General features: G+C 36.3%; 1 protein-coding gene across 1 annotated transcript in view; it reads right to left on the bottom strand.

The window, feature by feature from the left end:
• Positions 1-13,431, bottom strand: part of LOC129800599 (obscurin-like) — a 90,369-nt gene that overhangs the window by 10,383 nt on the left and 66,555 nt on the right. Inside the window, exons 16-24 of the mRNA XM_055845096.1 lie at positions 8,073-8,254; positions 7,578-7,712; positions 7,168-7,299; positions 3,599-4,606; positions 2,942-3,111; positions 2,771-2,885; positions 2,482-2,715; positions 1,588-2,413; positions 1,391-1,530 (exon numbers count right to left, since the gene is read on the bottom strand). Of these exons, the coding sequence (XP_055701071.1) occupies positions 1,391-1,530; positions 1,588-2,413; positions 2,482-2,715; positions 2,771-2,885; positions 2,942-3,111; positions 3,599-4,606; positions 7,168-7,299; positions 7,578-7,712; positions 8,073-8,254 (2,942 nt within the window). The remainder of the gene's footprint in view (positions 1-1,390; positions 1,531-1,587; positions 2,414-2,481; positions 2,716-2,770; positions 2,886-2,941; positions 3,112-3,598; positions 4,607-7,167; positions 7,300-7,577; positions 7,713-8,072; positions 8,255-13,431) is intronic.

Here is a 13,431-nt window from a genome sequence, read left to right on the forward strand (position 1 = left end):
CGTTCAGTCTCTGTAATCGCTAGATCACAATGATCATTCTTCATAATTCACTCATCTCACAAATCAGTTTCCCTTAGCGTTTGATCGCATCGATTAGTCTCCATGATCGACTGATCTGACGGATTAGTCTTCATGATCGACACATCGTAGCAATCTATCTTCACGATCGACTGATTGTATTGAAAGATCTGCTGATCGCAGCAATCAATCTTTGTGATTAACTGATCACACCGATTAGTCTCCATGATTGACTGATTGTGTCGTTCAGTCTCTGTAATCGTTAGATCACAATGATCATTCTTCATAATTCACTCATCTCATAAATCAGTTTCCCTGAGCGTTTGATCGCATCGATTAGTTTCCATGATCGACTGATCTGACGGATTGGTCTTCATAATCGACACATCGTAGCTATCTGTCTCCACGATCGACTGATTGTATTGGAAGATCTGCTGATCGTGCCGTTCAGTCTCTATGAGCATTTGAACGCATCGTTTAGTCTCTATGATTGACTAATCTCACGGATCAGTCTTCATGATTGGAACTTCGTAGCAATCTGGCTCAATCAATCAATCTTAGTGATTGATTAATCGCACCGATTAGACTCCATAATTGGCTGATCGTGTTGCCCAGTCTGTATAATCGTTCGATAGCAGCGATCAATTTTCATGATAGACTGACCTAACAAATCAGTTCCTATGAGTGTTTGATCGCATCGATTAAGTCTCCATGATCGACTGATCTCACGGATCAATCTTCATGATCGACATATCTTAGCAATCTAGCTATACGATCGATTGATTGTGCCGTTCAGTATATTTGATCGTTTGATCGCATCGATTAGTCTCCATGATCGACTGATCTGACGGATTAGTCTTCATGATCGACACATCGTAGCAATCTGTCTCCACGATCGACTGATTGTATTGAAAGATCCGCTGATCGTGCCGTTCAGTCTTTATGATCGTTTGATCACAGCGATCAATCTTCGTGATTGACAGATCGCATCGATTAGTCTCCATGAATGACTGATCGTGCCGTTCAGTCTCTGTAATCGTTAGATCACAATGATCCACGATCGACTGATAGTGGCAATCAGTTTACATGCTTCCGTGATAAAGTGATCACAGCGATCAGTCTCTATGATAGACTGTTCGAACTAATCAATCTCCATGAACGACTTATGGCACTGATATCTCTTTACGATTGATTTATCGCTTTGATCAGTCTCCATGATCTACTTATCGCCCCGATCAATCTTCAAGATCGTCTGATCCCGCCGATCAGTCATCATGATCCCCCGATCAACAATCATAGCGCACAGTGAGTGGTAGATTTATTGTCTCGTCAGAACATGTGGTATATTTTCACATTGAGTCAGAGTACTTACGATTAACAGCCACAGCACAGAGCGCCTCATTTGAGCCATTTGGATTAGAAATAACAAGCTTGTAGGCGCCACAGTCAGATGGTTGAGCATGTTCTATTTCTAATTTTACTGTCCCATCTGGCAAGTTAGTCATTTTAACACTGCAATGAAATAATAATTAATCAAGGGGCAGCACATAGATAAATTTTCAAACTCACTGTTCACTTGGCAGCAATCTTTCACCATCCCTGAACCACTGCACTTGGGGAATTGGGCTGCCACTCAAAATGGCACTCAGTAGAAGTTTTTCACCCTCATCGACTTCGACAAAACGTTCCAAATTTTTGAATAAAGATGGTGGAGTATTGAGCATTGTGAGTTTGAATCTAGCCTCAGTTTCCCCGGAAACATTGTAAGCAATAGCGCAGTATTCTCCAGCAAGATCTTTGTTGAAGTGTTCAATACTCATGTCGCTGGCAATTTGGGTTTCACTGGTGCTTTCAACGTGAATTCTTGGACGGGTGCTGTCCCGGTTGTTCATATTGAGTTCTTCACCGTCTTTGAGCCATTTGATTTCGGGTTTAGGCACTCCCTGGGCGCGAACTTTTGTTATAACTTCGGCAAAATCGTGAACTTGTTGATCTTCAGGGATCTTGATAAAGGTTGGCTTTTCTACATGAAGGTTCAACTGGACGTAGCCCTGAGTTTCACCTCCACTGTTACTGGCTGTTACTGTATAGGATCCACCCTCTTCGGGTCCAGCAGACTTAACAATTAGCTTGTAGGTTTCTCGTTCAACATCTGCAATCACTTCGAAATTATCATTGTTGCAGAGGTTCTGGCCATTCTTTGTCCAGACAACTTTTGGTCGGGGATTTGCATGAATGATGCATTCAAATATGATTTCGTCGTAGGGCTCTGCAGCTTGATCCTTGAGTCCTTTGATTTCTGGTTTAAGGTAGACTTCGAGATGAGCACTAGCTTCAGCATATCCATACTTGTTCTTCACCTTAATCGAGTAGTCTCCCGTATCAATGTGACGAGCTGAAATCCAAAAGCCAAGAAGTATTTTTAAAAATGTTGCTAGAAAATATACTTGTGGGAAGTTTTACCTGTTGGAATATTGAGGGAATAGGTGACCTCTTTCAAACCATTCTCTATCTCTTTGACGTTCGATTTGATCTCAATGAATCCATCTGCTGTGATTTCCTTGCCATTCTTGCACCAAACAACATCGGGAAGAGGATCGGCTGTTAGGGTTGTAGTTAGTGAAACAAAGTCATCCTTCTTGGCATCAATGTCCTTCAACGGACTCAGACAGATTGGTTTACGAAGTTCCGCAACAGCTAGAAGAAGTTGTCTTTATTTTTGTGAAGTTTTCTTAGATTTTATGAAACTTACGGATCACTGTAAGAACGGCTTGTTGTGCCTTCTCTCCAAGCTTGTTGTGGATTACAACCTTGTACTCGCCCTGATCTTCCATTTTAACTTCGGTAATGTTGAGCTTGAACTTTTCCTGCAGAAGAAGGATTTTTAAAACTTGATCAAAAGGATCTTTGAAGTCGTTCTTACTCCATCTTTGGTTATCTTGACGCGATTTCCATCCTCTTTCACGTATTTTCCTTCATGCATCCATTGGGCTTCGGGTTCTGGGATACCCCTTGCTGAAATCTCATAGGAAATCGGCAGAGACTCATACACAGTGTGATCCTTAATGTCACTGCTAATGATTTCCGGAACGGCTAAATTAATAAAAATCCCAATTAGGAAGTGTTTCAAAAACGGTCAGATCGAAAAAAAAATCTATAATGAAATTTCACTGTCACTCTACATTGATCATCTTATTAAATTGGTTTACGATAAAAGCCTTGAAGATTCAGGAATATTTACAGCAGATATTAAATACCCGACGCTATATACAAGAAAAGAGAAATATATTTATAGATTGAGTAAGAAGACTTACCAGAAAAATTGTTGTACGATTTCCAAAAGGATAAAGAGACAGAATATAAAACAAAAATGAAAAACGAAAATTAGTAAAGTCAAAACCACCACAAAATCAGAAGCGGGATTAAACAAAATAATAACTAAGACAAAATTAACTGTCTTATTTTCTGTGTAGAGTTGAGTAGAGTTTTTTTCGGAGTTAATTTGCAACAATATTTTTGATCTACTTTTATTATTCTACGGAGATTAGAATGATAATTCTTTTGTTGAAACGTTGAATACCTTCTTGTTTGATTTCCTGCTGTTTATCGAGAATTTCACCTAGAGCACTCCTCTGTCTCTCCACTCGCTTTAGCAATTCATCAACGGACTTATCACCTGTTTCTTCAGCAGCTTCCTGGAGTTTTGACCTGTAATCTTCATCAGTTGATTCCACTTCTTTAACTTCTATCGCTTTTCCTTTTAGCGGTTTACCATCTTCTTCAGCTACATCGAAAATTTTCAGTTTTAGACTATCAGATTCAGTACCTTCCTGCTGAGCCTTCTCCTTTTTGAGCAACCTAACCGTCTTACTCTCAACAGCCTTGTCTTCTTGATCGGCTGTAAAGGTAGCAAAAACATCCTCATCCCCATTAACTTCACTTTCAACATCCGCAATTAGGGTTCCTCTTCGTGGTTTCCTACTTTCGTCAGTCTCTACTCCAGATTTCCTACGACTGCCATCTACTTCCGGAACATGTTCAGATTCTTCAGTCTCAAACAATCTTCCACGTTTCTTCTTAGCTTCATTCTCATCACTTAAATCCCTTTTCGACACCTTTTCCGCGCCGTCCATCTCTCCGACAAATGTTTCCAGTGTCTCGGATTTTCTCTCAGAAATTTTCACTTTGATAGCTCCTTCGTCCAGTACCATGTCCTTCTGGACTTCGTCAATTGAAACTTCTCGTGAAAGCATACCACTTCTGAAGCTGGTCTCATCCTCAGAAGCTGACATTATTGAAACGCCACGAGATGAGATTTTCTTATGAGAAATACTCATTTCCCCATCAGATTCTCCCTCTTCAATCACACCCTGAAGAGGCCTTCCTGACCCATCTACGGTTTCATAAGTGATTGATTCGTCGTGACTGGTGAAAGTGAAGCTACCAATTTCTTCAACTTGCAAGGATGTGGCATGTGGACGATTTGGTGGAATGACATTGGTAATGGTTGGTTCCTGCATTGAGCTATCCTCCTCCATTATAACAGTTGTAGCTCGCATTTTGTGAACAGTATGACCTTCTTCTGGACCTGTGATTTTTTGGGGCATTTTTACATAGAGATTTTGTTGAAATTAGAAAAGCGCACATTGAGTCGGATTGTTTCTGTAGCGATATTGAATTTTAGTCTCCAACACTTTGTTCTCTGGTAGGGTGCATTTTGTATATTCGGAATCTACTTTCAGGGGCTTAACTTTGAAATAGAGAACATACCGAACATACATAAATCTTCTCCTTGAGGCGTTGACCTCGGGGCAGACCTGACATTGACGGGCGTGGGCTGCTAACCTAGGTGTCTTTAACCCGTGATCCGGAATAGAACTAAGATAGAGTAGACATTACGGCTTTTGGGAACGAATTCGGTCAAATTAGTCAAATGTATGGAACAAGACGCACGGACGGACGCGTCCTCAATGAAAGGTTTTCAGTACCTTGTTTATTTCTTTTCTCTTCAATAAAATAATAACACTGTGAATATGGCAACCAGTCCCTTAAATAGGCTTGAAACCGAAGGTGCAGCCATGTAGACTTCTCTAATTGCTAACCAGCCATGACTTTTAGGATTTAATATTACAGGGTCGGCAACCGGACTAAGCGTTCGGTTTGAAACCCGTAAGAGCTTAACTTCCCAAGTGAGGTTGGAACGTTCTTCGTGGTTAAAGCCCTTTCTCGAGCTACCATTTCCCATTTTCTGCTGGAAGACTGGTCATAAAGATGGTCTTACATAGACAGACAGACAGAGGTCTCACAGATTATAGGCTATGACAGCGATAGTATTCGATTAAAGAGCAAAACACTTCATAAGATCATGTATCAAGTCAAGCAGAGCTTGTGGTCTCTACTAGTTCTCTTGGTAAAACTCTCGTCTAGTCAACGAGAGGTCTCCAGTTCGATCCTGGGTCAAGGGAACGTTTTACTGCCTCTATTCAGGAGACGACTAGATGATTTGAGTGTCACTCTCCGTGTCTTCCTCAGTGATCGAGTGTTGCCAGAGATCTGTGGGTTTCGTTGGGTAGGGGACGTTATGTATTGGCAGGAAGGTTCCAGGATGTTCACAAAAGATCTCAACGGATGCACCAGACACTCTTCGGTCACTCGGGGACAACTCGGACCGAAGAGTGTCTGATGCATCCGTTGAGATCTTTTGTGAACATCCTGGAACCTTCCCGCCAATACATAACGTCCCCTACCCAACGAAACCCACAGATCTCTGGCAACACTCGATCACTGAGGAAGACACGGAGAGTGTCGAAAGCTCTGAAGAAGAGGTAGTTTTTGATCTTGGGTTGAAAACTCCACAAACAGTGTTGCCGCATCCGGACGGAGTTTCCCTCTCTAAAAACACATCTATTATCTACACGGCAACTTTTCTACAGTATTTTTTTGTTAAATTACGCAAACAGCAATTGGCTTGGCTATGTATTTCCTCTAAAACTTCATTCCGAATAATATGTGGTGCCTTTACGTTAGATCGAAATCAATCATTTTAAGGCAAGTCCAAAACCATAAGTCAATCATTTTACTGCTCGAACTCAAAGAGAGAGCAGTTATATAATCGTCTTTTTTCAACTTGTCACCGTTCTGGGGCTCAAACGGTAAGAGATATCGACTTCCAGTAAGAATGAAGAAGCATTTTCCGAATTAGTTTCAGAAGCAGGTCACTAACGCTGAGACGGCGGCGGACACATGGTACGAGTACTTAGTACTGAGTTTACTAAAGAGTAAATTCTCTGCACAGAAAAAAAGTATTTTGTAAAAATGTTCGTAAATGTTTGTGAATTCCGATGGGGGACTTACGAAATGTTCGTGAATCGTATAACCCACAAACATGTTCGAAAAAGTTTGTATTTTTTCACAAACATTGTAACATGATCACTTGACGAACATTTTTTGTACTTTTACAAACATTTGTTCATAAATGGTCGTAAACACACAAAAAATGTTCGTAAAATTTTGTCATTTGTTCGTAAATGTTCGTAAAATGTTCGACAGGAAAACAAACATTTACGAACAAATGACAAAATGTTACGAATATTTTTTGTGTGTTTATGAACATTCACGAACAAATGTTTATAAAAGTACAAAAAATGCTCGTCAAGTGATCATGTTACGAACAGTGTTTGTGACTAAAGTACAAACTTTTACGAACATGTTTGTGGGTTATGCGATTCACGAGTATTTCGTAACTCCCCCATAGGAATTCACAAACATTTACGAACACTTTTACAAAATATTTTTTCTGTGTGTTCTCATTTGGAAATTCCAAGGGGTAGAAAACTGTATCACTAAAGGTTCACTTCATTTGTCGATCTCGTACCGGTATGGCGAGCAGGTTCTGAATTACTTTAATTTACCCTACATCGCCTTTAACAATTCGTCTCTGACCATTTCGTCTTGAACAAAATAATTGATCTTACGACCGAAGTAAAAAAAATAAATAGGCAAAGAGATCAAAGACAAAATATTAAAGACCGAATCTTTGAGGTGAAGTGTTGAAGATAAAAATGTCTGAAACCGTTTCTGTGTGTTGTGACTTTATAGAGTTGGCTATCTTACAAGCTATACTAGAGCTTGCATATAGCAACATATTACCTGATACTGTTGCTTCTCGACTCTCCTCCGTAAGCACAGATATTCGTACACTCTCCCCAGATTCGCCAACTTTAACACATTCAGTGAGGGTTTGTTTGGATAATTCAGGACTAGTCTTTAATGTCCGTTCTTCTAATGAGAAAATATTTAAACAATGAAACGGACATGAACGGATTTTTTTATATGTATATATAAATTTAGGGACTTTTACAAATGAGATGTAAGGGATTATCAAAAAAAAGAAATGATATGAGTCACAAAAAAATGTTTGAGCAAAAATCAAAAAAAATTTCTACAACATTCTACCAAAAGTTAGAACTTAGATGTAATTGTGCATAACACAATATGACTTTGTGGTATTATAGAGAGATTTGTGATTTGAATTAAGAATATCAGACTTTTTGTTTTACCCTCTTCTTGCTTAACGTGCAATTTTTTCTGTGGTTCACGTTCCTCCTCGACTTCTTGCATCTCAACAGTCTCTTCCTCCAGGATTATTTGTTTCTGCTTCAAATGTGTGTTATTGCCTAAATCCTCCTCTTTGTCTAAATGCAAAAATTCAAGTAACAGATCAACATTTTGATAACATTGATTTTTGAGGTATATGGAATGGATGGGAACATATAAACAAAAATAACTTTAAGAGCAAAATGCACATTCCCGCTTTTCTGGGAAAGTATTGCAATTCTTTTAGGCAAAAGGGGTAATAGTTAAATAAATATTGACAGAAAAAAATAAATAATAAAAAGAAATCGTGGAAACTGAAGCTGAAAAATTTTGCTTCATTACTTACTGATCTCGATTAAATATGTCTTATCACAGTTTAACGTTCTCATAAAGATCACAAAAAATCTAGATAATTTAAATTCTGAAAAGAAGGTATTTTGCATTAGAAGCATACTTACTTATAACAGTGACTTGACTCCTTGTCTCAACAATGCCGAGAGGATTGGACACTTTGACTTCGTATTCACCAGCATCTTGCTCCTTAACCAAATTCAGAGTCATCCAGTAGCTCTCGAGTCTCTGTGAGTCTCGAGAGATTTTAATTCTAGCGTCAGCACGAACTTCCTGACCATCTTTGTACCTTCACGAGACAATATTTTTGATTATTAGATTATTTTGGAACACTTCTTAATGTCATATAGCTGTAGATGCGAGTGACTTTGGCCTCTTACTGTTCGTAAACTTTTCTTTAATTCTAAAGTGTAAGTACGGACCCTACGGATCATACATGGTAGATTGATAAAGACAATCTTTAAGAGCTAAAATTAAAGAAAATCTTTCGAACAGAAGGGGATCAGAGTCTCCCGCATCTATGGTAGTATAAATTATAACGAGGAAACAAATTTTCACATTTAGGCTATAATTCTTGAGAACAACTCATATACAGTTAGAACTAAAGTGAATTAGAGGGAGGACTAGAGCAGAGCTAAATGTTTCTTGAAATCTACCATAATTTGTCCTTTGGCGTTTTCTAATGTGCTCAAAGATGTGAAGAATTTCGGTCCGGTTTCGAGGATGAATGTCCTCTTCATCAGGTCCACAAATCATTTACAAAAAAAAAATCATTTACGAAACGTCGTAAAGAATAAAATTGCGAAAGTCAAGAAAGGTCTAGCGTGTCCGCCAATTCTTGCTGCTGTGCCCAAGGATGATCTACAGACAAATATCTGAAAAGGACCTCTATATGAAGTCTTAAAAATTCCAAAGAGCATAAGATTCTATCACTGTTCAAGAAACAGTTATGCTCGATTGGGTGCTCCGCTTGGCCGTTACAGATCAATTGCCGAAGATTAGCTTTTATGATGGGCAAAATTAACCAATTGAGCAACCCGTGAACACTGAACAAGTAAAATGGTCCTGTCTACCTAAGGGAAAGGTCATACTATAATTTCAAAATTTTAACATCCACCGGAAGTCTAGGACCATTATTTTTTATGGTATTGACTTCCGCGATGTCAAATTATCGCTTTCCTTTGGTGTTTTTGGATTACGGGGTCAAAAAGAATATCAATGTGTATCGGGAAATTGTCCTGGAAGAAGCTTGAGTATACAAAAAAAAATGGTTAGAAATAGTGGAGATTCCAGTAAGCCTCGGAACCATTACAGAAATCGCGCGTCAATGAAAAAGACAACGTTTCGTTATTGATTTCAAGCGCACGTTGGCCCCCACGATCAGCGAATGCAAATTCTATCGACTTCTCCAAATAGGGACATTTTGTTGGTCAATACCATTACTAAAAAATAAAAAAAATGCCAGAGTGTCAATTGGCTAAAGGCAGCCCTTCGTTTTGAATGGAATCAGATGTCCAAGTCTCATCTCCGGGAAGCGTGCGATGCGTTTATTGATTAACACGGGGCTTTTAGGCTTTATATGCATGAAAAATCAGAATAAATCTTATTGTAATCCATTTTTGATGATTTTAAGTGGTTCAGACAGCAAATAACCAGATTTAGTTGATTTCTAATAATAAATATTAGCTTATGTTTTAAGAAAAAGAAATTAAAAGCATCTTACATTTTTTTAACTTTCTTAAAAAGATTTCGACGAGCTTTCTGCTTAAATGCACGTCGTTTTTTTTATGATATCAAATTATTTGCAAGGACGAAAACATTTTAAAAAATTCGGATGGAAATTCTGATAAAGAAAAAAAATTTTTTACATGCTTAAAATGAAGAATTTAATTTAAATTCAATTTATCAGCGAGTTTCGTAAGCTGAAAGTTTCGAAAAGCCACCAAGAAGGCTTTTCCTTGAAGAAAATGGCGAGAAATGTTGATCAAAATTGGACTGAATAATTGTGTCTTTTATGGCCTCTACACATTGGGAGCAATTTTTGTCAAAAATCGCTTTTTTGAAGGAAATTCCCTGCAGCGTTGTAGGGGGAAACGTCAAATTTCTGTCAAAGACGCAATTTTTGACGAAAATTGCTCCCAATGTGTAGACGCCTTTAGAGTCTCAAATACTTTCTTTCAAAAATTGAACTTTAAGCCCATTTTGATTATTTTGAGACATGATGTGAAAATTTTTATAGCTATATATTTTTTAGAACCTGTTCCATGGCGACATTGTAGCTGTTTCTATTATTCAAAAATTTCTTTCAGGTTCTCTAAAAATCTTATTTTAAAGGTTTTTAAAATTAAATATCGGCACAAGGATTTTTGTATATTTTATCGATTTTTATCTCTAACTGATTTTTAATCCAAATTAAATAATTTTGAGTTTTTTTGGAAAGCTTGGAAAATCTAATAACAAACATTTCAAAACCGTAGAAGCGTCTTGTGAGAACATGACCTTATGGTGAAATAAAGCTTACTGTTTTTTAATTAATTTAAGTATTATCAGGGGGTGAATACACACAGAAAAATTTTGACTCTAAATTTAAGAATATATAAGATCATGGGAACTTAAATTGGACGTGAATCCCCGAGGCGTTTAAGTTTAGAGCGAAAGAAATGAGCTAGAATCCCTAGCTCTTTCAAATTAAGAGATCGGGAACTTAAGTTCAGCATTAGCTGGAAAATGAAAAATGTCTACAGATTTGCAAATTGCAACTAAAACTAAATGATCAAGGATTTAGAATTAGGGCATTGGCATTCATTCGATGGGATTTGAAATTAAATTCCTGGGTGTTTCTGTTTAAGAATTTTTCATTTTTCTGTGTGTAAGTCTACCACTCACGGTACACTTTGAGTGCAATCAGCGCGATCTTGGAGACTATGATCGCGCGATCAGTGCGATCAGTGCAATCTTGGAGACTGATTGCTACAATCAGTGCGATCAGCGCAATCCTGGAGACTGATTGCCGCGATCAGTGCTATATCACTATCAGAGCAGCAAATTATTCATTTATTTTTTTAATTTATAATAAGAATAATAAGAAATCATTTATTTAGAGATGAGCTTAAGCTCACATTCACTATGAAAATTTATGTGATTCTATGTTCAAATTGAGATTTTTCTCTATGAAAACTGAGTGCAGAATTTGCAAGAAATACATTGAATCTTTGTATATGGGCCAATCCATCTCAAGACGACCATAGGGGTACCCTTCATGGTCTTAGATGTTTTTGAATTTTACATATGTTAAAGTACACGATAAAATAATATACCCCTATTTTTTTTTCGTCCGAAAAAAAATCCTGGCCGGAGATACATGGCGTCAAAGATGGCGCCTCGCGCTTCATTCCTCAATTGCGATTTTTAGCAAATATTTTAAAATGCTCTATTTCGGGAACGGGTTGAGATTTCTTCTTACTCTTTTTTTTATTTGAAAGATAATTTTATACTCTTTAAAACAATATACTTGATTTTGCATTATCTGCTTAAGTTTTTTTGTAACGGTCTTTTAAAAAAAAATTGAAAAAAATTAATAATTAATTTTTCTCAAAAACCCCATTCTCAAAAATTTTGATTTTTTTACTGTTGATCAGTAACATTGAGTACTACATTCCCTGAAAAGGCGAGCTTCCACTTTTGCACTTACTTTTTTTTAAAAAATATTTGAAAAATTATCATATTTTCAAAATTAAAAATAACCAGTTAAACTCAAAATTTTGAGTTCAACTTTTCAGGGAATATAGTACTCCACAATACTTATAAACAGCCAAAAAATCAAAATTTCTCGAAATCAAGTTTTTGAAAAAAAAAAATTTTTTTTGAGTTTTAAATAAAAATGTCTTTTATTTACAAAAATAAGCCTTTAAATCATATTAAACACATGTACTAATTATGTTTTTTTGTTTTCTTTTAGTTTTTCAAAAAAAAATTTTTTGGAAATTTTTTTGATTTTTTTTTGAAAAAATAAAAAAAAAATTTTTTTTGAAATTACGTTTAAAAAAAAATCTACATATTGACACATGTGTCAAATGTATCTTAAAGTTTGATTTTTGTCAGTAAAAGACATTTTTATTTAAAACTCAAAAAATAAATTTTTTACCAAAAACTTGATTTCGAGAAATTTTAATTTTTTGGCTGTTTATAAGTATTGTGGAGTACTATATTCCCTGAAAAGTTGAACTCAAAATTTTGAGTTTAACTGGTTATTTTTAATTTTGAAAATATGGTAATTTTTCAAATATTTTTTAAAAAAAGTAAGTGCAAAAGTGGAAGCTCGCCTTTTCAGGGAATGTAGTACTCAATGTTACTGATCAACAGTAAAAAAATCAAAATTTTTGAGAATGGGGTTTTTGAGAAAAATTAATTATTAATTTTTTTCAATTTTTTTTTAAAAGACCGTTACAAAAAAACTTGAGCAGATAATACAAAAACTAGTATATCGTTTTAAAGAGTATAAAATTATCTTTCAAATAAAAAAAGAGTAAGAAGAAATCTCAACCCGTTCCCGAAATAGAGCATTTTAAAATATTTGCTAAAAATCGCAATTGAGGAATGAAGCGCGAGGCGCCATCTTTGACGCCATGTATCTCCGGCCAGGATTTTTTTTCGGACGAAAAAAAAAAATAGGGGTATATTATTTTATCATGTACTTTAACATATGTAAAATTCAAAAACATCTAAGACCATGACCCCTCGATTTGCGATTTTTTCGGTCGTTTTGAGATGGATTGGCCCATATATATTTGAATATAGTAAAATCATCATGTAGGGTAGAGTCAGCCCTTTTCGCCATGTAAGCACTTTTTCGCCATCTAATATAAAACAACTAATTTAAGGCATTTAAGAATAAATAGCACTTCAACACTCATAATATGTTCTGTTCTAATATCCCAATACGTTATTACGTCTCTTAATTATTTGAAATTCGTTTTAAAACAGATGGCGAAAAGTACTGAAACAAGCATAATTGGGGAAAATGCATATTTTTCAATGAGATTATCTAAAATTCTCGAAACGTATCCTCGATATATAAATAGATATTACTTCAGAGTATCTTTATACAAAAATTCATTTTAGTCTGACAAAAATATCACACCTTACGAGACCCCTAAAGCTTAATGGTGGCGAAAAGTACTGACTCTACCCTATTAGGTGAGATTCTTAACAATCTCACCTACTATAATCCTACCAAAATTTCATGTCCTCCGATCGGGTTCAAACTTGACCAAAATTATAAATTTATTATAAATTTATAAATAGGGAATAAACATTTGATAAAAAAAACAAATGTATGACTTTAACTTCATGTCCCGACAGCTGTGTCGTGGTGCAATGGGTTTAGGCGCCACGTCTAGAGCGCTTCTTTCGGTTTTCATTTATGCACTCACGTTCAAATCTTCCTCGTTTATTCTTTTATTTAAT

This window comes from Phlebotomus papatasi, chromosome 2 (genome assembly GCF_024763615.1).
Source record: "Phlebotomus papatasi isolate M1 chromosome 2, Ppap_2.1, whole genome shotgun sequence".
Lineage (NCBI taxonomy): Eukaryota > Metazoa > Arthropoda > Insecta > Diptera > Psychodidae > Phlebotomus > Phlebotomus papatasi.